This window comes from Bos indicus, chromosome 14 (genome assembly GCF_029378745.1).
Source record: "Bos indicus isolate NIAB-ARS_2022 breed Sahiwal x Tharparkar chromosome 14, NIAB-ARS_B.indTharparkar_mat_pri_1.0, whole genome shotgun sequence".
NCBI classification, from domain to species: Eukaryota; Metazoa; Chordata; class Mammalia; order Artiodactyla; family Bovidae; genus Bos; species Bos indicus.
In genome coordinates this window covers 69,484,412-69,509,823 of record NC_091773.1, presented here as the reverse complement: position 1 = coordinate 69,509,823, position 25,412 = coordinate 69,484,412, and the positions used below count along the sequence as shown (strand labels likewise).

At 38.7% G+C, this 25,412-nt stretch overlaps 1 protein-coding gene across 3 annotated transcripts; it reads left to right on the top strand.

Annotated features, from left to right (window-relative positions):
- Positions 1-3,209: 3,209 nt before the first annotated feature.
- PLEKHF2 (pleckstrin homology and FYVE domain containing 2) lies at positions 3,210-23,738 on the top strand. 3 transcript variants are annotated; one of them, XM_019973847.2, is made up of 3 exons: positions 3,210-3,470; positions 4,233-4,365; positions 21,182-23,738. In XM_019973847.2, exon 3 carries the CDS (start codon positions 21,196-21,198, stop codon positions 21,943-21,945), a length of 750 nt encoding a protein of 249 aa, XP_019829406.1. In that variant the 5' UTR covers positions 3,210-3,470; positions 4,233-4,365; positions 21,182-21,195; the 3' UTR covers positions 21,946-23,738. The 3 variants fall into 3 exon arrangements, with proteins under 3 accessions (XP_019829406.1, XP_019829405.1, XP_070658975.1); XM_019973846.2 differs by lacking the exon at positions 4,233-4,365 and having other exon boundaries at positions 3,213-3,470; XM_070802874.1 differs by lacking the exons at positions 3,210-3,470; positions 4,233-4,365 and adding an exon at positions 17,947-18,087.
- Positions 23,739-25,412: the final 1,674 nt, after the last annotated feature.

The following is a 25,412-nucleotide window of genomic DNA, read 5'->3' as shown; positions in this document are numbered from 1 at the left end:
GGCCAAGGACACGGGTTGTTGTTCAGTTGCTGTTCGTGTCTGACTCTGCGACTCCATGGACTGCAGCATGCCAGGATTCCCTGTCCTTCACCATCTCCCGGAGCTTGCTCAAACTCATGTCCATTGAGTTGGTGATATCATCCAAACATCTCATCCTCTGCCATCCCCTTCTCCTTCTGCCCTCAATCTTTCCCAGCATCAGGATCTTCTCCAATGAGTTGGCTCTTCGAATCAAGTGGCCAAAGTATTGGAGCTTCAGCTTTAGCATCAGTCCTTCCAGTGAATATTCAGGACTGATTTCCTTTAAGATGGACTGGTTGGATCTCCTTGCAGTCCGAGGGACTCTCAAGAGTTCTCCAGCACCACAGTTTGAAAGCATCAATTCTTTGGTGCTCAGCCTTCTTTATGGTACAACTCTCACATCCATACATGACTACTGGAAAAACCATCACTTTGACTAGACGGAACTTTGTGGGTAAAGTGATGTCTCTGCTTTTTAATATGCTGTCTAGGTTTGTCATAGCTTTTCTTCCAAAGAGCAAGGGTCTTAATTTCATTAAGCTTCAGTCACTATCTGCAGTGATTTTGGAGTCCAAGAGAATAGCATCTGTCACTGTTTCCATTTTTTTTCCTATTTGCTGTGAAGTGATGGGACTGGATGCCATGATCTTGGTTTTTTGAATGTTGAGTTTTAAATCAGCTTTTCCACTCTCCTCTTTCACCCTCATCAAGAGGCTCTTTAGTTCCTCTTTGCTTTCTGGCATTAGAATGGTGACATCTGCATATCTGAGGTTGTTGGTATTTCTCCTGGCTATCTTGATTCCAACCTGTGAGTCATCCAGTTTGGCATTTCACATGATGTACTCTCTGCATATAAGTTAAATAAGCAGGGTGACAATATATAACCTTGACATACTCCTTTCCCAATTTGGAACCAGTTCATTCCATGTCCGGTTCTAACTGTTGCTTCTTGAAGTACTGCATTTTGAACTCTTTTTGTTAACTATAAGGGCTATTCCATTTCTCCTAAGGGATTCCTGCCCACAGTTGTAGATATAATGCTCATCTGAATTAAATCTGCTCATTCCCATCTATTTTAATTCACTGATTCCTAAAATATTGATGTTCACTCTTGCCCTCTCCTGCTTGACCACATCCAACTTACCTTGATTTATGGATTTAACATTCCAGGTTCCTATGCAATAGTGTTTTCTACAACATTGGACCTTACTTTAACCACCAGACACATTCACACCTGAGTGTCATTTCTGCTTTGGCCCAGCCTCTTCATTCTTTCTGGAGCTATTTCTCCGCTCTTCCCCAGTAGCATATTGAGCACCTACCAATCTGGGAGGCGGTGGGGCGGGGGGGTACTCATCTTCCTATGTCATATCTTTTTACCTTTTCATATTGTGTAGCTGGTGGTAAAGCCAAACTTTGAGTAGTCCTTTTGGCTGCTAAGTCCATGCCTTTTGTTGTTGTTTACTCACAAAGTCATGTGACTTTTGCAACCCCATGGACTGTAGCCCACCAGACTCCCCTGTCCATGGAATTTCCCAGGCAAGAATACTGGAGTGGATTGCCATTTCCTTCTCCAGGGAATATTTCTGACCCAGTGATTAAACCCATGTCTCCTATATTGACAGACAGAGTCTACCACTTAGCCAGGAGGGAAGTCCCCATGACATTTATGGTAAGATAAATAAATATAATGGGAGGTGAGAGAGGGCAAACATTTTTACTAATAGGTGAGTGATTAACAGTGTTTCCTATCACTTTAGACTAGACCTTAGACAACTGATCTGACATAGCAATTCCTAATCTCAAACTTTAAAGGAATTTTGGAGGTAAATCCATCCTTCTGTCCACTGACAGAGGCTATTCTGTATGCAGAGGGGATGAGGCAAAATGAAGTTGGGGTATGGTGATGGTTGAGAGGAAAGTTCTAGGAACATTTGTACTTGTCTACAGATAACTACAGCTAACACTTGTAAAGGTTTCTGTGATGGTGATTTCTTGTTTTCCTATTTAAAAAATTCACCATTGCCATTTGCTTTAGTTTAGTTTTTTTTTTTTTTTTTTTGGTTTCGGATATATTCAAACAGAAGAGGATGGGAGGTGGAAGATCTGGAGAGGACAAATCCCAGACCAAAAGAAAGTTGGTTGGAACCAAGACCTGCTTTATGTTCCCTAGGTGGGTGCTCTTTTATGTGGCCTGGGTTCTGGTGGCTACAAAGGCTAAAAAAAAAAAAAAAAAGTTACTATTTCAAAGAAAAGAAAAAACATAAATGAAGAAAACAAAAATATAAAAGAAAAAGAGAGGTATTTTTTCAAAATCTTGATATAATAGATCAACAGGAGAGGTAAACTTTACTCAAATCTAATTTCTGCCTATTCACTTTTTGTTTGAAGTGAATATGCAGTCTTCCCCCCCTCACCAGGCCCGCAGTCCTTGTCTATCTTAGGCATATTTTACGTCTCCACGGACCCACCAGCACACTTAGCTGTGGTATGAATGAAGGGCACGTTCAACCTTATATACCATCATCACTGTTTCCAGGTGTGTGAAGTACGTTTGTGGTATCACAGAAAATTTTGGGAAAGACCAGAATTCTAAGTCAGGGAATAAAGGCATCATTTAAAAGGCTGTGCGGAGTATGTGGGGTATGTTTTGCCGCCGTCGTTTCCTGTGTTTCCAGCGGTAGGATTTTTAGGGCAAGCAAGTGGAACACGTGAGGGGGCGGGAACGGGCGCGCTAGGGGGATGTAGCAAACAGATATCTAGCCGGACGCCTGGGGCAGCTAAATCCAAAGCTTTCATTTCCCGGTTGCGGAAAGTTCCTGAATTCCCCGCAGAGGCCCGCTCAGGGTGACGGAAAAGGGGCCCAGCCCTCCTTCCATTTTTATAGCGTCGTTAAGCACTTCGCGAGGAGGTGAACCGTCTTTTCCGAGGGCTCGCCTGCGCCCGGCAGCCCAGGTAAAAGACGTCGCACGTGCAGCCAATCCGCGTCAGGGCGCGCGCCCTCGACTCCGAGCAGAGGAGCCAATCCCGAGCCCCAGCCGCCCAGGCGGGTGTGGCCTCCGCGCTGGCTCCGCCCCCTCGGCCCCGGCGCGCGGGACTGCCAGGGCGGGGCGGAGGAGCAGGCCAGAAAGGGCGGGGAGCGAGCGCTGGGGGTGTGATCGTGCCCGCGCCCGCGCCCGGCGTGTGGGTGGCGGCGCGCTTGTGCGCGCGCGCGCAGGGGAGAGGCCAGCCCCGCCGGCCGTTGTGGGCTTCGACTGGAGGGGCGGGAGGGTCACCTGCGAGCGTCTGCGACGCCCGCCCGCCCGCCGCGTCCGGAGCGCGCCGGCTGCGCAGGGCCGCTGGCTGCACACCCTGCGAAGCTGGGGCGGGAGGCAAGGAGAGTCCGCGCGCGGCGCCCGGGACGAGGAGAAGTCGGACCTTCGCCTCTGCGGCCGTCCGCGCCCGGCTGGGTAGGTGAAGCCTGGGCTTGGTCGTCGGGCGGCCCCCCGGAGGGCCGGGAGAAGAGAAGCGAAACTTTCCGGGCGCTTCCCCCCCGCGGTCCCTGGACCGTCGGCGGCGCGGGGAGGTGTCGTCTCGGGCGGCGGCGGCGGCCGACGCCATGTTGGGGTCTGTGAGAAACGGGGCGCTCCCGGGCGGCTCCCCGCGCCCTAAGGGGGCCGCGGCCGCCCGCCGGAGGGCTCGCGGGCCGCAGGGAGGGCCGCGCCGGTGCTCGTCCGGCCCGCGGGGAGGGGGACCCCGAGGTCCGGCGAGAAGTTGTGAGGGCGTGAAGACGGGTGTCCGTCGTGGCCACTGGCGTCTTGGGGTGCCAGCGTCTTTCTGTCCAGAAAGTTTGCAGGGTCTGGGCATCAGGGACCTTGTAACTTGAACAGCGTCTTTTTACGGAATTTGAAAACTTAAACAGCGTCTTTTTATGTGATTTGAGGCCAAAAAAAAAAAAAAAAAATGGCACCGCATAATTTGCCCTGATAGAAGTGCTGGCTCCGACGCCTTTCTTATTTGGAGTCTTTTAAAGTCGTATGCCAAAGTTTTTCTTTAAAATTTTTGTTGGGAGGCCGACAGCTTGCTGTTCATGCGGCTTGAATACCCCGTGCGCTCTTACTACGTTGTAATAGTAACTTGCGTGTGCGGTGAAAAGAACGAGTAGTATGAAGGTTACAGCTAACCAAGCCCTTCTCTGTAATTCATAGACTCAAGGTTGGTTGTTTTTTTAGTGCGTTACTGAAGAAATTCAGCAAAGAAAGCCAGGACCGTTCACTGAGAGAAAGGCGTGTGTTGTTCCCTTAAGAGTAAGGTGAAGTGATCTTGACATTGTGAAGTTTTCCCCCTCCGTTTGGTTCTATAAAGGTGCATGCCTACCGTGTTCTGAGTATTTACATTTTTCTGTACTCTGGTAGCTCGTGGGGTCTTCAGGTTAATTCAGTATTAAGGAAGGCTTCTGTTTTTAATCTCTTCGGGTCCTCACAGCATTGGAGGTGAATGGTATTAAGTTACTTATTTGGAAAGCACATGTAATCGCCTCAAAAAATAAAACTGGTGCACTGACCAAGGCATCAGAAAAGATTCAGCTTGAATCAGCCCAGTAAATGAATGTCAATTACTAGTTTTAATAAAGGCATCTGGGCTTCCAGATTTTTGTTGATTGTGTTGAGAGCATTCTTAATCACAAATAAGATAAATCCTTCGACATGTCTTGGAGAATTTCTCTTCTTAATCTGTAGGTTAAAATAGAACTTCTGCTCAGGTTTGATGTTAATATTCCTAGTTTCTGTTTTGTTTTTTCATTGTCAGGTGATTGCCATTATACATATGTGTTTTTCTGGCTGAAAAGGTACCTGGAATTGAGGTGATTTAACTAATGTCACAGATCTAGCGGACAACTTGGTATTTAACTGAGGTCTTACAACTGAAGCCTTCTCAGTTTTCTTACAGCGTAACTTTGCAGAATACTTAACTCATTCCCTTGGAGCAGTTTCTGTCCATTTTGTTTTCTCTGTCCTAGCTGCTCTTTCTGATTTTAATTTAGTTCCTTAGTGTGTGTGTATTTCCTAGGAATTTCCCTCATTTCCAAGGTTTTATGTATTGAAATTTTTCCTCTTAAAAATACTCAGCCTATGCTCTTTAAAACTTTTTTGCACAGTTCTCCTTATCCCACCCCCTCTTCTCCCCAAGAATAAGTCACTTATCTATTCAGATGCATCCCAGTAAATATTACATTTTTCCTGCCATGGCACTTCCTTAACAGCAGGGGTTACATGAGCTTTGACTTGCCTCTTCATCCTCAGGGTACTGAGAACATGATGCTCAGAAAAGGTTTGAATGGATGAATACACATACACTTTTTGTAAATATACTTCATGAATTTCTTGTTAAGTTGCACTTTCCAAGAGTGAAAGTAGTTAGATCTTTTCTAATTGCTCCCCCCCCTTTTTTTTGTTGAGATTTTATCTTAGTAACTCAACTAATTTTGGACTGGGGGTACAGAACTTGAATGTTTATGAAATTTCCAAGTAGATAATGTACTGAAGTATAATCAAAGAAGTAGCAACAGTGGATCAGCAAAAAGATAGTAATCATACTTTTAAAGTGCAACTGTATTTAGTGTTTGCACTGGGTAGAAATAGTTAATGCCTTAAAATTTTGAAGATCATGTTTATACATTTAAGTTATTTGATAGAACACCCTCATTTCTCTTGTCACTTATTGTTTTTTTAGAATTGTCTTAGAATTTTGTTTCAGAACATCTTGCTTATTGGAAAACATAAACATTGCTTTTCTGTTTATGAATTTATCTTTGGAACCAGCTTTGTACACCAGCTGTGTGCTTAATAGCAAGGTGTATGTTGGCTTAAGTGAATAAAATGTACTCCGTGGATACACTGTCACAGTGCTGTTTTAAATTGCAAACCCTCCTTAGGTGGTGTTCTGTAATTCTGTAATAAAATTACTGTAAAATTTGGGGTTAATTCCTTGTTTCCATACTTTTCTCTCCAGTCAACCCGTAAATCACAAAGTTTGTGCTTCGCTTAGGGGTGGGAGGAGGGGGGGTCCTGGGAAGAGAACAGAAGGCATTCAAGTAGTTGCTGTGAGTGCTAGAGAAAGCAAGGCTCCATTCTAGCTTGTGACTCTTGAATCTTGAACAGGTCACTTCATTTCTTTAACCTTCATTGAACTTATTTGTAAAATGGACACAGAAACTTTGCCTTCCAGTGTTTACTAAGATGTTTGTGGAAGTGCTTGGTGCAGGATGTTCAGTAGGTTAATCAGCAAATGAGCACAGTGGCAGTGAGTTATAAAGTTTTAAAAGGGAAGGAACCTGTAGAAATACCTAGTTCAGTTCTCAACTTTGGCTGCACATTAGCATTCCCCGAGTAGCTTCTTAAAAATACTTGATGCCTGAACCCCACCCTTCAACAAATTAATTACAGTTACTGGCTTTGGAATCAAAGTATAGGTAGCTTTGCCAGTTTTTTTTTTTTTTTTGTCTCTTTGTTTTAATATGCAGTCAGGGTTAAGAACCATTCATTTAATTCAGTCTCTTATGTCCTTATTCTGTTCATTTTGTGGTTGAATAAAGTGCAGAGAGAGGTTAAGTAGCAGCCAAATTCCTGTCAGGTTAGAAAGAGTGAATTTGAAAGAAAGTGAAGTGCACAGAGATTAAAGTAATAGTTACCTTTATTTCAGGCCAGAAAGGCCACATTCAGAGCTACACTTCACTAGAAAAGTCCAGTGACCTTCATCTCCATTTTACATTAATGACCTACATGAGTGACTGTGTTCTTTAACCTTGTCATCATTTAGACCTCAGGTCTCAAACTGTGGCCAGAGATTGGCATTCCAGGGCCTGTCTTTGTATTTTTCCATCCTAACCAGTGAACCAACTTTTTGTCCATGAGGTCACCTGCAATCCTTCCTAGGCTGTTAGTTTTCTTCCTTTTTCCCAATCTTGAATTCTGTAGTTCATATACTATGAACCCACTAGTCCCACACAGTCCTCCTCTCCTTGACCTTATATTACTGGTCAGTTCTCAACTTGTAAATATCACCTTTTACTTTTTCTTTTGTCCCTGCCTGCTGCTGCTGCTGCTGCTGCTAAGTCGCTTCAGTCGTGTCTGACTCTCTGCGACCCCAGAGACGGCAGCCCACCAGGCTTCCCTGTCCCTGGGATTCTCCAGGCGATAACACCGGAGTGGGTTGCCATTTCCTTCTCCATTGTCCCTGCCTAGCACCCCTGAAAAAAGCACATCTATCATGACTTAAATATTTGTTTTCCAGCTGACTGTGTGTTAGTTCATTTCTAATCTTTTTTCATCCCAAAGTTGATTCATTTTCTTTATTGCCTTTTCACTCCTAACTCAGGTTGCTAAACCCAGTTTTGAAACACTTGACTCTTAACAGATGACCTTGCTTCCTTCTATGGATTTTATGATGTGAATTTTCTGTTTTCTTCTTTGCATCAACTCTTTCATCTTTTTTTCTTTACATTTACATTTAATTCTTTATACTTTGTTTTGTTTAAACAGTAGTTGAAGAAAAAAAACTTCTTGTATTCTTCTTCTGCATTGGCAGGTGGATTCTTTACCTACTGAGCCACCTGGGAAGCCCCTAATTATACCCATAATTTTGTGTTCATTTTTCTAAATATTCTTTGTATTTTGTTAATTTAAAACCCATTTCTTTGTTTATGAGAATATGTTCAATATAAAATAATTAGGCAGTATCAAAATATTTCACCCTAGTATCAATACTTAGAGATAACCAGTAGTACTGAATTTTTGGTGGGTGTCTTTCCAGACTTTAAAGAAAAAGAGTTATATTGTATGTGCTGTTTAGAAGCTTTTATTTCATAAACTGCCATATTTAACAATTTTCCACATTAAATATTAATCTGTATTCTCTGAAGAGCTATCTAAAAATCTGTTGTATGGATTTGCCATAATTTTTTTTGTTGAATGTTTAGGTTGTTTCTGACTTTTCAGCATTATAGACAAAGCTACAGTGAATATCTTCATGTGAACAGCTTTGTACACTGGTCTAATTATTTTTTGCATTTTTCTTGGAAGTAGAATTGTGAAACTTTTTAAAGTGCTTACATTGCCAAAAATGGCATTTTGAAAAGCTTTTCCAGTACACTCTCAAGACTATGCATGTTCATTTTCTCCACATCTTAGGTGAGTAATACATCATTTAAATTTTTATTTCATTGATTAGCACTGAGAGCCAATGTTTTTTCCATTTACTGGTTGTTTTCATTTGTTCCCTGATAGCTCATTTGGTAAAGAATCTGCCTGCAATGCGGGAGACCTGGGTTCAGTCCCTAAGTTGGGAAGATCCCTTGGAGAAGGGAAAGACTACCCACTCCAGCATTCTGGCCTGGAGAATTCCATGCTCTCTATAGTCCATGGGGTCCCAAAGAGTTGGACATGACTGAGTGACTTTCACTTTTCACTTCATTTGTTCCTTTGGAAATTGCCATTTGTATCTTACCCATTTTGGGGGGGAATATTTTCCTTTTATCTCATTGATTTATGGGAGCCCTTTATATATTAAAAATGATCCTTTGCCACATTGTGCAACGGTTTTTCTTTAACTTTAATTCTTGCCTCCCCCAGTGTTGAAGTTTAAAATGTTTATGTAGTAAAATGTTTTCTGATATTTGGCTTTTTAAAAAAAATTGGCTGCATCAAGTCTCAGTTGCGGCATGCAGGGAACTTCGTTGTGGTGGCGCAGGCTCCATAGTTACAGTGGCCAGGCTTTATTGCTCCATGCGGTATCTTAGTTTGGATTCTTAGCCACTGGACCGCCAGGGAAGTCCTGATATTTGGCTTTTGAAATGTTATATTTAGCCATTCCTTTCTAGGGCTAGAAATTTAGGTTCTGTTTATCACTATTAGAGTTGATGCCACTGGGAAGACTTGTGTTTTACAGCCCCCTACTACCACCCCCAAGAGTTTTATTTTTCAGGATAAACTGTGGTTAAAAATTGCAGGGTCAAAGAACTCTGCTTTCTGAAATATTACTATATCTTACCTTTAGTTCTTGATTTCTTCCCACCGCGTTTCAGTGCCTATTGTGGCCTTCCGGCACAACGAGTTTATTTAGTCTCTGAGACTTGGAGGACATGTGAGAGCGTGTTGAAAAGGTGCTTTGTGCTCTCTTGTCTCCTTCTTTCTTCTCTTGCTTCTTCTCCTCCTTTTTAAACTAGGCATTCCCCAAAGGTTAGTCCCCTGTTCTCTCCTCTCATTCACAGCAGCAACAGTCATCTCTTCACAGATGACTCCTAAATCCCTTTATGTCCTGGAGCTTCCTGCTTTTCTTGGTGTTTCTGTTGTCTGATAGATGTTTGTCTGATGGATACCCTGAAGGTACTTCAAGATAAGTATGTCCCAGAATGATTTCTTCTCCCTCCTGGAACAGAGCTAGCATCTGATCTGCCCAATGCTTAAACCTTTGAAGTTATCTTACATTCAGTTTCAAACACATTCACTTGGTAGCTACATCCTTTCTGCCTTACCTTAGTAATAGAGGAAGCAATCTCTCTCACTTCCATCTTCCCCTTTTTATTTCTGGTGTCAAATTTGTGGCTTAGACTTGGTACCTTTCGTTTAGAGAGTATTGTAATATACCCTTGCTTTTTTTTTTTTTTTGGCCTTCATTATTGCTTCTTTGGTAGTCTCGTCATGTGTTCTGCCTGTGTGTACTTATTAATATTTTCCTAGTTAAAAACCTTAGTCTTCCCATTGCCTATATAGTAAAGTCAGATTTCTGCTTTACCGCTATACATTCCCCAGACCCTGCTTCCTCCAGCCTGGGCTCAGTTATTTCCTTATTGTATTTGAACACCATCATCATCTTTATCTCTTTCTCTCCCATGAATAGTTTGACTTTTGCTCTAAGGCCTAGCTTGAATTTCTAGTCATTTAAGAGTTGTTTCTAAATATTCCCTCTGATCAAAGTTACTCCCAACCATAATCTTTGGCCTGAGGTTTCATCACTCTTTTTATATTTCTAATAAAAAAAAATTTATCCTTTGGTTTGTTTTTCCTCTGCTCCTTTAGACTTTGAGTGCACAGATTTGAGGTAATCATATTCCTCTGTTCATAGCACATTATATGCGTACCAAACACTTTCTTGTTTTGTTTCCTTCCTTATCAGTTTCTCCCATCATCCTCTTTCTTTTGGAAACATATCCTAATGTATAACACATGAATTACATATATCTGTATATAAGCTTGGTGACTACTTTGCTTCACAAAAAGTGTGAGTTTTGAGTACTTCAACCTTTGTACAAAGTGATCAGTAAATTTTTTTTTTACTTGAAATTAACTGAAAATTGCTGATTTTTCTAGCTTCCATATTGCTTACACTAAGAACCCAGGGATTTAATTTCAGTTTTGCTCTTCCACATCTAATTAGTTATGGCAGTCCTGAACCTTACCAGTTTTTTCTTTTCCTGTTGCAAACTTCAGACTTGCCTCAACTTTCCCCTTTTGTAGTAATTTTTCAGCTGGGTCCTGCTTTCAGTCTCACCCTTGTGAAATCTTTCATTGTTTCCACAGTTATCTTAAAAGAATCCAGATCAAATCAGGCCACTCATTCCTAAGGCTTTGAAAAGAACCCTCAGGAATCAACAAGATCTCTCCCCTGTTTTTCTCCATTTTTCCACTAAATAGCTTCTTCTGCTAAATAATTCTTATACTGCCTCTTCTGCAGCTGTATATGTAACTTTTTTTTTCTGGGGGAGAGGTGGAAACACTTTATTTTAAAAATTAGGAGTCCTTACAGTTCTGATTTTAAAAGCAAGGGAGTGGAGTACATGTAACTTTTTTACAACACATTTTTACTTGTAGGGCTTTATGCCGTATCATTTTTTTGTCTTTTGAAGTTCAACTTTTTTTTTCACAACCTGTTTCAAGTGTTCACCTGCTACATTCTTCCTTACCACTTTTTTTAATTATAGTATTTATTTCATTGTGTTTTTCGTTAAAACTTTTTGGAAACACTTCTTAATTCCCAGTGTCTGGTTCATTCTTTTTTTCCCTTTAACACAAAGCATAAAGTCTTGAATGTAATGAGATTGTAACTACTCTTAGGGCTATGATGGGTACTGGCTTTATTTTTCAAATATTGTACAATGATTTAACAGCTGTCAGCACTGTACAGCTGCCCCTGTACAAATACTTTCTGAAATGATGCAGTTTTTTAATCTGAAATTTGTTGATGAAAATACGCATACATCATCATTTTTTATTTGCTAACTAAACAGCTGTGCTTTTTGGCAAGAGAAGAAATCATTTTTACATATTATCATAAGATTGAGACTTTAAAAACAGGATCTGCTATGCTCAACACTTAGAATTCATAATTAGATACTACAGTTAAATAGACCAGAACATTTGCTGTAAATTTAAAATCTGTGGGCCTAGTGAAGCATTTGATGTGTGGGGTGTGGTTCCTGTTTTGTGTGAAAATTAGTACTATGAATGTCAAAAGTGATGTCTTTGATTTTTATAAAACCCAAGATTGAGAAGTTGCTGCCACTTTTAACTGCTCAGTGCACATTGCTGGTATGTATATGCAAGCAATTTTGTAGGCACTGTTGGGCATACAAAGTTGTAGGAAATGATGTTCTTTTTTTTCAGGAACCTCCAAGTCTGTTGAAAATAAGCAGACATAGACATTTTTATAAAATTTAGTAGAATTGTAAGTGCCATAAAATGGTACAGGTGAAACACCACGTGGCAGTGAGGTACTGAACTGACTGATAAGATTTCAGAGTAGCAGGTGGAGGGGAGGAAGCCCAGAGCATATCCTGGGAATAACTGGTAGTCTGATTTGATTGTAAGAGAACATACAGAAAGGCAAAACTGAATAGATAGGCAGGCTGGGGCTTAACTGAAGGGCTTTACATACTAGATTAAGGATTTTGGATTTGATTTAGTTGGCCAGGGAACCTTTGGTTGTTGAATAGAGAGTTACCTGGTCATAGCTGTAGTTAAAGAATATTAATGTTGTCTTGTGTGATGTGGTTTAAATGCAAGTTAAAGACTAGAAGACTTGTTTCAGCTTGAGGTCATATTCTTCCCCTCTCTAAAGACCGTTTTTTAAAATTCATAATGTGACCCTTCTGGTTTTCTAAATTAATTTTAGAAAATCTTCAACTGTGGCTTAGTTGTTCTTTATATACCATGGTGAGTTTTTCTCTCATGCCTAACCTATTTGAAACTGCCTTTACTGAGATGCTGAATTAGTCATAGCTTTACTTTTCACTTCCTGTTAGTGTTTGAATAATTATTTTGAGCATATTTAATACTTATTACCATATATTTTAGCTTTATTGTGTCTTCAGTGGCTTTTCCCAAGTGCATAGTAAAGTCAAATGAATGGAATAAATATTTCTGAAGGTAGCAAAGTATAATGGAAAACCATGCATTAAAAAAAAATGGCATCCTAATGGAAAGGGGAGGGAAAAACTTTGTCTTTTCTTATTGATAGAATAAATACATTTTATTAAAATCCCAAATTTAATTTGCCACATGTTCAACTGTTTCTTGCTTTATTATCCTAGTTTTTTATTGATCATCTTACCTAGAATTTCCTGATAATAATAATCAGGAAATTCTAGGTAAGAATTTATATATAGGTAAATTGATACAGGTAAGAATTGATATAACTAGGTAAGAATTGATATAACTTTCGAAAGTAAAACCTTTTGTCCTCTGTTTAGGTGTGTAGAATTATTGTTCATTAGACTTGGGTGTATTAGGAGAGGGATAGTCTGCTGTAACACTTACACATTTGCCCAAGGAGGATGTACCTCTGATAGTTGCTGCTTTTTAAAAATATCTTTTTCCTCCCTGCTTTCCTGTTTGTGTCTTCTTTTCCTTCTACATTTGCTGTAGTCTGAATTCAGCAGTAACACAGATTTTAAAATGTTGATTGATGTTAAGACACAGTCAAAAATTTGATTGAAAATTAATTTGTAGGCAAGTAAGGCTTGTAGTGAGCTTCCCTGGTGGCTCAGTGGTAAAGAATCTGCCTGCCAATGCAGGAGTTGCGGGTTCAGTCCCTGGGTTGGGAAGATCTCCTGGAGAAGGAAATGGCGACCCACTCCAGTATTCTTGCCTGGGAAATCCCATGGACAGAGAGCCTGGTGGGCAACAGTTCATAGGGTCGCAGAAGAGTTGGGCACGACTTAGTGACTAAAAACAAAAAAACAAAAACAACAAAGTCTTGTAGTAAACCAGAAGTATGACTTATTTATTATCAGAGTTCATTATTTTAAAGACAGAAAGGGCTTTGCAGATTATTTTATCCAAGGTGGTGGCTGCTGTGGGTGGGTGTAGAGCGGTTAGGTAGTTTGTATGAAATCTCTTACTTAGTGCCTGAGCTGAGATGAGAATCCAGGTCTTTTGGTTCATAGTTTATTGTTTTTTCTGGTACAGTGCACAGTTGAATGAATACTCATTCTCACTGATATCAGATGTCTTGGATTCAAGTAAGAAATTAGATGATTTTTTGTTTTAAAGTCACCTGCAAGGATGAGATAACGAAGTATTGGTTTTCAGTAAGAAGAACTGGGCCATAGTATTCTGTGACAGTTGGACTGCTTCTCAATTGTAACTAGTATTCTTCTTTTTAAGAGAGTTTTGCCGCCTCATCTAGTATTACATTTTTAACAGATGGTAGACACTCCATTGAAGAACATATTAACTTTAGAAACAAGGCTAGCAAAAGACTAGAGTGGAACTTGGACAATTCAAATACAGTTCTTGTCTACAGGAAAACTTTTTTTCAAACTTTGGATGGTTTAATTTTTTACAATTGGTTTATAAAGCTGACTTCTTAAAGGTTAAGAGGATTTCTTTGTTTTATTTTCGGTATGCTTTTGCTGTTTTAAACTATGAATTAAGGCTGCCAGACACCATTTGCTGAAAAAGAAGACAAGGGAAGTCATGTGGAGAACTGTTAGAATGTGTGCTGTGCCGCGCTCAGGCGTGTCCTCCTCTGCGGCCCGGGGACTGCAGCCCGCCAGGCTCCTCTGTCCATTGGATTCTCCAGGCCAGGATACCGGAGTGGGCTAGAATGTAGAGGTCCCTGAAGTGGCTGGATATGGGAAGAAACTAACAGAAATATTAGTACTTTTCATATAATGAATTAGAAAATATAATGTGGAAAAGAGATTCAAAATAGCAACCAAAGTATGAAGTACCTGGGAATCTATGTAAGTAACCTAATAATCCTGTGATACAAAACCTACAGAGTTACTGGGCCCATTAACCCAACGGTTAAAACCTTGAGAAGAGATAGTATCAACCTGTTAGGAACATCTGAAATTATAAAGGTGTTAATTTAATCCAAGTTAATTTATGACTATAATATGAATTCATCAAAATTTCAGTGGATTTGGTCTGTTTATTTTTTTTCATTTATTTATTGTAATTTAACATGGTTCTAAACCTGAGCTGCACAGTAGAATTACCTGGGGAATTTTAAAGGATATCAGTGTAGGCCACGGAGAAGGCAATGGCACCCCACTCCAGTATTCTTGCCTGGAGAGTCCCATGGACGGAGGAGCTTGGTAGGCTCCAGTCCATGGGGTTGCTAAGAGTCGCACGACCGAGCGACTTCACTTTCACTTTTCATTTTCATTTTCATGCATTGGAGAAGGAAATGGCAACCCACTCCAGTGTTCTTGCCTGGAGAATCCCAGGGACGGGGGAGCCTGGTGGGCTGCCGTCTATGGGGTCGCACAGAGTCGGACACGACTGAAGCGACTTAGCAGCAGCAGCAGCAGCAGCAGTGTAGGCCATACCCCACATACCTCAGACTAATAAAATCAGAACATATTGGGGAGAGATCTAGATAACCATGTTTCTTAACCTTTTATATTCATCATCACAGTCTGTTGGTTTCAATTTTGGTTTTTGAATTTCTGTTTTAATCGGTTCTAAATATTTGTAATGAATGATATTTATATATTTTATTATTTCTTAGAGATTTTCAAAACAAAAAGGAAATTTTACTTACTAAATAACATAGCTTGTGATTACCATATGCGCTTATTAGACATGTATAAATCTAAGATACAGTACAGGATTTTAGTGATCTTATTTTTCCTATATCTTGAAGCATTTTACTATTAGGAATTATTAACAGCTTCCCCCCCCCCCCCCCCCCCCACACACACACCAAAAAAAAGAACATAGAAGTAATTGCCTAGAAGGATGATACAGTGATAAAATACCACCATTGCACCATTTTTCAGTTTTATTATTGCATTAACCAAAGGATTGCATCATTTTTCAAAAAGATACAAGAGCAGTTTGGAGATACCCTTCTTAGTCTTTTCTGTTTATTTTAAGCTTTCTTTTAACATATTTGCTAATACAGATTTTTTTAATTTTATCTTTTCCATATAATGACGATAAAAGGGCAAAACTATACATTTCAGAGCGATTAGACAAGTCAGAAGATAAGTGGAAAGAAAAGGCTACACTTAGACTTAATGATGATGGTAAAGCATTATTAGTGAAATCTCAGCCTGCAAGTCTTCAACTGATGATTTTCTCGACGATTTCTCAAGACTCAGAATTGATTAGTAAACAATGTTCCTAAAAGCAAATGGAAATATTATAGATTCATGCTTAATAACTTAAGAGCAGTTAGTTAGATATAAGGGATACATCTTTTATCATTTGCAAACATACAGATTGTTTTGCATCTGTATGCATTCAATAACAGAAACATGGAATAAGAAATTTGCTATGTTTAAATTGTTATAAAGATTGTTCTTGAAGTTACTTTTTACTATCCCTTTATTCGTATTGCTGTAAGTTGGTTGTAAAATGACTTAATGTAGTAAAAGTAAATGAAAAGAATATTTTGGATCCAGATGGTACATTGAGATGACTGTTCTTTCTGGTGTTCTAAAGGTTAGAGCTCCCCTGTGGTTTCAGGTAGCTAAGTTGGGAACCACTGTTCTGAGAAGATGTCATCTGGACGAATAAACAGAGGAGATTAGCTAAAACATGTAAAATGTTAAATAATGGGAACTACTCTAGGCTGGTTTTACCAGGTGCATGTTACTGACAAAAGAATTAAAAACAGAGTAAAGGATTAGACCAGACAGCCCAGAAGTAGTGTTACAATACTGCATAAAAGTTTAATATGAGAGAACATCATAAATCAGTAGATTAGATTATTAATACCAATAAATAATAGCTACCACATGTTGACTACTTGCTTTGAACATTATTTATACATTATCTCCTTTAATCCTCTCCTGACGTAGCTAGTATTATTTCCATTTATAAGTATGGAAACCTGAGGTCACACAGTATTTGATGATTCTAGAGCAGTTAACATCTTTAGAGTGTGAATATTTGAAAAGAAAAAAGGGTTTTTCACCTATGCCAGAATAAATTTCAGGTGTATAAAAGCATTAAATGTAAAATTCATCTAATAAGACAGAATACTAAATAGGAACACCTGATATCTGGATAAGAAAAGTTTAGCAGTCATGGGAAAAAAATCACAAAGGAAAATATATGTAAGTATAACTACTTACGAAAAACTCCCTCTGTGTCAAACACCATAAACAAAATTGCAGAATAATATACTAGGAAAATCACTGAGGTAAATGGGTTAATAGCCTTTTTATATAATATACAGATTAATAATTAAATAGATGAACATAGGAATACAGATTAGTAAACATATTAGAAAATGGCTGGCCTCACTAGGTAGCTATAAAATAAAACATTCAGTTAAATTGAAAGTACTCTTCTTTCCTGTTTTAGGACCTTTGTTCATAGTATTAGTTCCTTTGTAAAGCTGACTCCTCATCCTTTAAGACCCACTGTGTAGCACCACCTCAGTGAAGTCTTTGAATTATTGAATAAATGAGTTTTTTCCCTATATCTTGGCACACTGCTGATTTCCTTCATTGCACTTCACCTTTTAGAATCACCTGTTCATTTACTTACTTACTGTCTTTATTCTCTACTAGACTCTGAGCTCTGAGAGGAAAAGGATAATATCCAGCATTTAGAAAGTATTCAGTAAACAGTTTTTGAATGGATAGACATAATAAATAGAAGTAAAAGAAATGAATAAAAAATCTGCATTTAAAAAAATCTATGCTGCTGAAATTTTTAAAGGAAAATATTCAGTGTGAGACAAGATGGGTCAGTACAGTCATTGTGCTGCGTGGTAAGTTGGTATTGCCTTTCAGAATGGAAACCCTGTAAAAGGCAGCCTGTGCTCTGAGCGTTGGTGCCTTTTGACCCAGTAATTTTTCTTCTTGGAATCTATCCTAAATAAGCCTTCTCTGCCAGAAGATTTATTCTTCCTAGCTCTTACTGTATTCACTGGTATTCCTGCCTAAGAAAAGTAGACAGAAATTCAGTTGGGCCACATTTTATATTAATAGTTGTCTTCTTTTCCTGCAGGTATGCAAGGGGCTCTAGCCTCAGTATTCTTGTATTCTGATACCCTCACAAAACTCTTTGAGAGTTCTTACTGTTTGGGGCATCTCAGGTGGTAGACTTGAATTTGAACTCTGCGAGAAGGTAGAGGTCCTCTTTCAGCCTAGGCCAAAGGGTAATGCCTTATAAATCCAGTTTATTGAGAACCTGCTTTGGGGTATCTAGCAATTATCCAGTTAAAGGTGGTATTTTGATTTCCCGTTTGATAGTCTCTCATCCTCTCAGTCCCTCCCTGTTGTGCCCGGCCAACCTTCTTTTCTCTGTGTGTGTGTGTGTGTGTGTGTGTGTGTGTGTGTGTGTGTGGCATTTGTATATTCCAGGGTTTTCAAGCTCAGTGCTTCCCCTTGTCAGAAAATATTTCAGGACTGACAGGGATAAGGGAAGGGAGGCCAAAGGTCTTAAGTTCTTTGTGCTCATTGTTTTTCAAATATATTAATAGGTTACGGTCCATTACGGAAGTCAATCAAATGGGCTACAGCTGTCATTGAAATAAATGAAGATGCTAGAATACATCCGAAGAAAGCATTGGCACCCCACTCCAGTACTCTTGCCTGGAAAATCCCATGGACAAAGGAGCCTGGTAGGCTGCAGTCCATGGGGTCGCAAAGAGTTGCACACGACTGAGCGACTTCACTTTCACTTTTCACTTTCATGCATTGGAGAAAGAAATGGCGACCCACTCCAGTGTTCTTGCCTGGAGAATCCCAGGGAGGGCAGAGCCTGGTGGGCTGCCGTCTATGGGGTCGCACAGAGTCGGACACGACTGAAGCGACTTAGCAGCAGCAGCAGAATGCATCATACATAGTTGAATTATATATGTTTGTAACACTGCAATATGAAATAGATTTCATATCAGTGTCACTGTCAAACTTTGAAAGCTATTTGTTCTAGCCAAGTAACAGTTAATGCCCTAAACTGCACTTTCATTGCATAATTTTTAAACAGGGGAAGAGGTTTATGAACAGAGATTCAGGCTTCATACATTGCAAAATCAGAAGACTGGCCAAATAAATAATGATGACCTATCCTTTCAGGTTATTTTCTCAAATTAGTATTCTTTTATCCTCAGTAGGTTTAGGGTTTACTGTGAGGATCCAGAGGCTAGCAGTAACTTTTTTAGTTCTTGTAGAGTCAGTGGAGCCTTAAGGAATAATTAGTGTGCCGTAATATATTAGTTACAGCACAGGGGAATCAGCTTTGAGCCCCGGTTCTGTGACACCCATGAGCATGGTACTTAACTCCTTTGTGTCCATTTGCTCATCTGTAAAATGGAGCTAATAGTGCATATTCTATTATAAAGTTGTTCTGGGTAGGAAGTATAGCAACGCATGTGAAGTGCTTAGCTCTTGCTTGGGCTCCCAGTGAGTAGTTATTCCAGACTGTTTGCCTGAATCTCTCTCTTCATGCCTTCAGGTCACATTTCAGCTAATATTACTAGATGCTTCTTTGGGAGAGAAAAACTTCTCTAGTTATTTCACAGGAGTTTGAGACAGTTAAAATAGGAAAATAATAAATGTGAAAACCACTGCACAAATTTTCTTGATTTTTGTTTTTTTTTTTCCTGTTTACCTCCTCACCAACTAGGAGGTAAGCCTTGAAAAGTGGGGACCTTGCCTGTGTTATTTAGATTTTTTTTTTTCCTGTACCTAAAGCCGTGCCTAACAAACACTTGTTGAGTGTTTGACTATAATGTAAATTATGAAAAATTATCCATAATTATACTTCCCAGAGCTAAATAACCATTGTGGATATTATAGTATATAGTTTTCTAATTTTACATACTTAACTAGTGTCTATGATTATGCGCTTATATCATATTTGAGTCTAAAGATGAACAGGTTTTACTATATTTTGTGTCTTTAAAATTGGGATTCTTATAATCAGGAGTTTACTGTGATTTAATTGGCAGCATTTTTCATTCTCAATAGCACATAAAATGAGACTGTTATCTTAAAAATCAATAGGATCTTAGATTTGATGAAATTTGGTATATATTTGAAACAAAAATGAGATCATTATGTTCAGCTTTCCCCACCTAAATATCTTGAACATTTTCCCATATCACTGTATTTAGATCTGTCATATTCTTAACAGATATTTAGCATATTAATTGTTCAACCAGTTCCTTTTTTAAAACGTTGGAGCTTTTCCTTTTTTCTGTTACAGTGCTGCATTGAATACCCTTGTACATATCTTTATGCCCTCAAGTCAGTTTTCTTTTAAGCGCCTGGACCTACAGGTGCACATGTTTTCTGTAGTATATGAGGGTAACTGTCCCTATATCCGTAATAGAACTGCTTCCTAAGAAATTTAAATAATTGTATTAATCTGCTGAATGAAAATATATCCTAATGTTTTATTTGCTGACTTAATTATAAATGGAATCAAGCCTCTTTGTATGTTTACTGTTTTTTATTTATGTGATGCACTTGTGTTAATTGGCTGGCAGATTTGCCCTAATTAGAAAGAGAGGCCATCACAATTTGGAGCCATGCATTGTCATTAATTCTTGGGAATAACTTTCGGGGGCAGAGTCCATTCTTGTGGAAGGCAAGAAGTCTTTATAAGGACCCAAGATTGGGGGAAAAATTAGATATAGAGCTTAAATCTATGCTCATTTAAAATTAAATTAATATGGGTTTTGCATATTGCTAAGATGTTCTTGTCAACATTTTTAAGCACTTTTGCTGTGACAGGTGATGTGAGTTTCAAAGGTAGATATCAGATGATCTCTGCCCTTTAGTTTCCATTGCAGCCTGTGGAGAAGACAGATTTCAGTCCTTCCACAAGAGTGAGTCCAGAAGGTACAGGGAATATGAAGAGCACAGAGGCAGGTGTTCAGTCTAACTGAGTTTAAGGAAGGCTTCCTGGAGTAGGTATGAAACCTAACCTGAGTTTGGAAGGACAGTAAGAGTTAGCTGGGGGTAGTGAATGGTAAAGGATGCAACAGCGTGAGAGAAGATACGGGTGGTTGAAGTGGACTGCCATTGATAGGGTTTTCTTAGAACATAGGATTTGAGGTAAAGAGTGACTTAGGATGAGTCTGGGAAGATAACCAAGAACCAGATAATGAAGGGCTTTAAATGCCATACTAAAGATCTGCATTTTATAGGGTAAGGGAAGTAATTTTGAGTAATGGCATGATCAGATTTGCATTTGTGAAATTATTGCCTGAAGACTGATTAAGGGGCAAGACCTCAGGCAGTGAGATGTGTTGGGAAACCATTCTGGTAATCCAGGTGAGAGAACTGAGGCTTCAGCTCAGTGGTAAGAGCTTACTGGAAAAATTAGTCATTTCTCTTAGTTTATATTAATATAATATTTGACCCTCTTGTTCAGAATACCTCTGAGATTAAATTTTATGGAACTGATGACTTATTAATTTTCTAATTATTTGTTGTTTTACATCTGTAAGAAGTTTATTCTTTCATAAATATCCTCTTAACTAGTATGGTACTATATAGAGATGGTTAATAAGTGCTTTTGATGATTATGAAAATTGAGAGAGATTACCTCTTTTGGTGTGCTTAGTGATTATTTTAGAAACAATTGGAGAACTTTGCTTTGGGGTAAAAGCAATGATTTGTAAGATTAAATTTAGATGGTGTCACTTTTAAAAACTTACATGCATTTATAATTTGTATGTGCTGATTCCTCTCTCTCTCTTTTTTAAGGCTATTAGCAAAAGATGGTGGATCGCTTGGCAAACAGTGAAGCAAATACTAGACGTATAAATATAGTAGAAAACTGTTTTGGAGCAGCTGGCCAACCCTTAACTATACCTGGACGTGTTCTTATTGGCGAAGGCGTATTGACTAAGTTGTGCAGAAAAAAGCCCAAAGCAAGGCAGTTTTTCTTATTTAATGATATTCTTGTATATGGCAATATTGTCATCCAGAAGAAAAAATATAACAAACAACATATTATTCCCCTGGAAAATGTCACAATTGATTCCATCAAAGATGAGGGAGACTTGAGGAATGGATGGCTGATCAAGACACCAACGAAATCATTTGCAGTTTATGCTGCCACTGCCACTGAGAAGTCAGAATGGATGAATCATATAAATAAGTGTGTCACTGATTTACTCTCCAAAAGTGGGAAGACACCCAGTAATGAACATGCTGCCGTCTGGGTTCCTGACTCTGAGGCAACTGTATGTATGCGTTGTCAGAAAGCAAAATTCACACCTGTTAATCGTCGTCACCATTGCCGCAAATGTGGTTTTGTTGTCTGTGGGCCCTGCTCTGAAAAGAGATTTCTTCTTCCCAGCCAGTCCTCTAAGCCTGTGCGGATTTGTGACTTCTGCTATGACCTGCTTTCTACTGGGGACATGGCCACGTGCCAGCCTGCTAGATCGGACTCTTACAGTCAGTCGTTGAAGCCTCCTTTAAATGATGTATCTGATGATGACGATGATGATGATAGCAGTGACTAAGGGCATATATAAATATTTAATTGGGTGTGACTATCTGAGAAATCAGCTCTGGGGGAATGTAAAATTCTGAGCTTTCTCTCAGTTTTGCTCTTGCCATGAATTTGCCTGAGAAACTTTCAACCTATGTGCCTCAGTATACTCTATAGAAAATAGGTCCTGTTATCATCGCCCTCCCCCCGCCACCTCCCCTCACCTCCCCCAGCTCCCTATTCTTCTACAGGGACAGACTATTGCAAATGTATCAGACAAATGTTTGGTTTCTTGTTTTAATCCTAGACTACTATCTTGGATGGTTGGGAAGAGATATTTAACATATCATGTGCTGCATTGTTGTTTATTATATGTTCTGTTATATGGAAAAACTAAAAGCAAAGGATGGAGAAAGGAGTAAGATATGGTTAGTGAATTATGTTATTAGCTTTTTTCTAACCATCCTATCTAAAGGTTAAGATATCAGTAACAGAAATACATGTTTTGGAAATACTTTTTCATATACCAGGTGGTGCCTTATCATAATAGCACTGTTGCATGAAATAAGCCCCTACCTTCTCACTTTCTAGTTTGTTTTAAAACTACACTGGTGCTTTCTGAGGTAATAAAGTGAATGTTATAGATGGGTGTAATTAGGAAATACTTCTCATTTGACAGCTACAGGTAACTAAATTTTGAGGTCCTTCATTCTGTATGAATATTTTTTCATAAAACATTATTGTGATTATATTTTTACTTTTTATAGGTACCAAATTATAATTGTCATTCTTAGGAGTTTGGTTTGAAATTTACCAAGGACAAATGGTTATTGCATTTTATCCACTGACATATTTTTAAGGTATAAATTCATCTGCTTTAACATTGTTTCTAGAATGAAAAATCTTATACAATTTCTCAAAATATAAACAATCTCTTTAAAAAAATCTCATGCTAGAGCACAGATAAAGATTTGGAAGAAATAATGTAGGAGGATGGTCAGTACAGACCAGTTAAGTTTGATAGACTTCATATCTGTGGAAGTATTTTCTATTTCAGTGTGAAACTATCTCGAATTTACAAATATAGTGTTATATTTTATAAAATTTTGTAAAGTCCCAAACAATATTTCTATTTTTGTAAAACAATTGTATGTTTTAATATGTTTCTGAAATCATTTTGCAATCTATGGGAGTAGAGCAGCAGTTGATCTTTCTAAATTGTGAACTTTATTGAGTCCGTCTAGATTGCTTTTGAGAAGGGGTAATTTTTCACTCTTTGCTTTTGAGGCAGCCATTAGGTTGAAAGTATATTTATCATATAAAACTTGATGCGTTTTGCACTACTCTCTCCATTTGTATGCTGCAAATAATCTTTCAAATACGAAAAATCAGCCTGAAGTTTGTTTTAAATTCTAAATTCTTTTGTTTTAAAATCTTTAAATCTGGATGTATGGCAAATGTCATGAGAGGTTTGATTTAATAATTTGTGACAGGGGATTCTTTGGTTTGGTTAAGGCACTAACTTAACTTTTAAATTGTGAAAGTGCCTGAGATAGGTCTCCCTGTAGGAAATGTGAAAGAAAGGCACAGCAGGCATTTTGTTTGTTTTAATATCATATGGACTTTTGTTTCTAAGCAATATTTACACATAATCAATAAACGTATCTGAAAAGAACCATAAAACCTGACATGTGCTGATGGAGAGTTGGTGGTACCTAGAAACCTAGCAAATTCAAGAACCAAGGGGAAATGTTCTGAGATAACATTTATGTTGGCAACCTCTATTGACTCTGTTTTTACAATAAAAAGTATTTTACAACTTTATCTTCTGTTCTGTGCATGTTGTAACTTGACGATTTTTTATCCCTTGCTAAGGTTAACGGAGACATTATGCATATTTTACCTCATTTCAAGAGCTGTGAGTGTCTTCAATGTCAGGGGTCTCCAGCCTCCGGGATCTAATACCTGATGATCTAAGGTGCAACTGATATAATAGAAATAAAGTGCACAGTCAGTGTAATACTTTTGAATCATACAGAAACCATGTCCCCACCCCACCCTGTACCCTGATCTGTGGAAAAATGGTCTTCATGACACTGGTCCGTCCCTGGTGCCAGAAAGGGTGGGGCCCGCTGTTCTGTGGTTCAGGCATTATTCTAGGCACTAGGAGTAAAGCAGTAAACAGAAATTGCCTCTTTTTCATGGAATTTACCTGCAAGTAGAATCCAGACTGTTTTCTTCCAGACTTTTTTCTGTGTTTTTTGTAAAACTTAAGAATTTTACTTATAAACCTGAAATCATTTTGGTCCCAATTTCTCATCCTGTTCTTTTTAATGAAACTTACTTGGACTGTACTGGATCCCCAGTACATTAATGAAATTGATAACTGTTGGCATAAAGGAAACAAAATCCCATAGATGCCAAAGAAAAACGTTAAATTGAATACACCTTAATACAGGAGTTCATGCCTTTGGGTCAGGTACATAAAATGGCCAGTTTTGTACAAAATCAAATGTTTATGTCTTTTATGCTGAAATTCTTATAAACAGGTAGTTTTGAACTATACCATTATTCCTGAACGATTCCAGTAGTTGAGCTGCAGTCTTCTTTCTCTAACTTGTTCTTAAATACATGTTTTTGCCTTATACAGTAAAGTATTAGTTATCTACAAATACACTAGATTGCTGTACATTGTAGAAGATAAATTGAATAGTAATGACTAGGATGAAAGTACATGAAATTGTGTTTATTGGTAGTGACCAAAGTTTTTATTTAAAAGCTAAATTAGAATCATTCAACATGTATTAAATGTTAAATAAATACCACTGAGATACGAGCTAAATCAAATCCCTTATGGTTATACAGTGGAGGTGATGAATAGATTCAAGGGATTAGATCTGGTAGGGTACCTGAAGAACTATGGATACAAGTTTGTAACATTGTACAGGAGGCAGTGGCCAAAACCATCTCAAAAAAAAAAAAAAAAAATGAGGAAAGAAGAGATGCGAAAGGCAAAGGAGAAAGGAAATACCCAACTGAATGCAGAATTCCAGAAAATAGCAAGAAGAGATAAAGTCTTAAGTGAACAATGCAAAGAAATAGAGGAAAAATAATAGAATGGGAAAGACTAGATATCTCTTCAAAAGAGCTGGAGATACTAAGGGAACATTTCATGCAAAGATGGGTACAATAAAAGACAAAACCAGCAAGGACCTAATAGAAGCAGAAGAGATTAAGAAGAGGTGCCTAAAATGCACAGAACTACACAAAAAAAGATCTTAATGACCCAGGTGACCACGAAGGTGTGGTCACTCACCTAGAGCCAAACATCCTGGAGTGTGAAATCAAGTGGGCCTTAAGAAGCGTTACTATGAACAAAACTAGTGGAGGTAATGGAATTCCAACTGAGCTATTTCAAATCCTAACAGGTGACATTGTTAAAGTGCTGCACTCGATATGCCGGCAAATTTGGAAAACTCAACAGTGGCCACTGGACTG

Coding starts and splice junctions, on each gene's coding strand:
- PLEKHF2 (XM_019973847.2), top strand. CDS start 21,196: ATGGTGGATCGCTTGGCAAACAGTGAAGCAAATACTAGACGTATAAAT.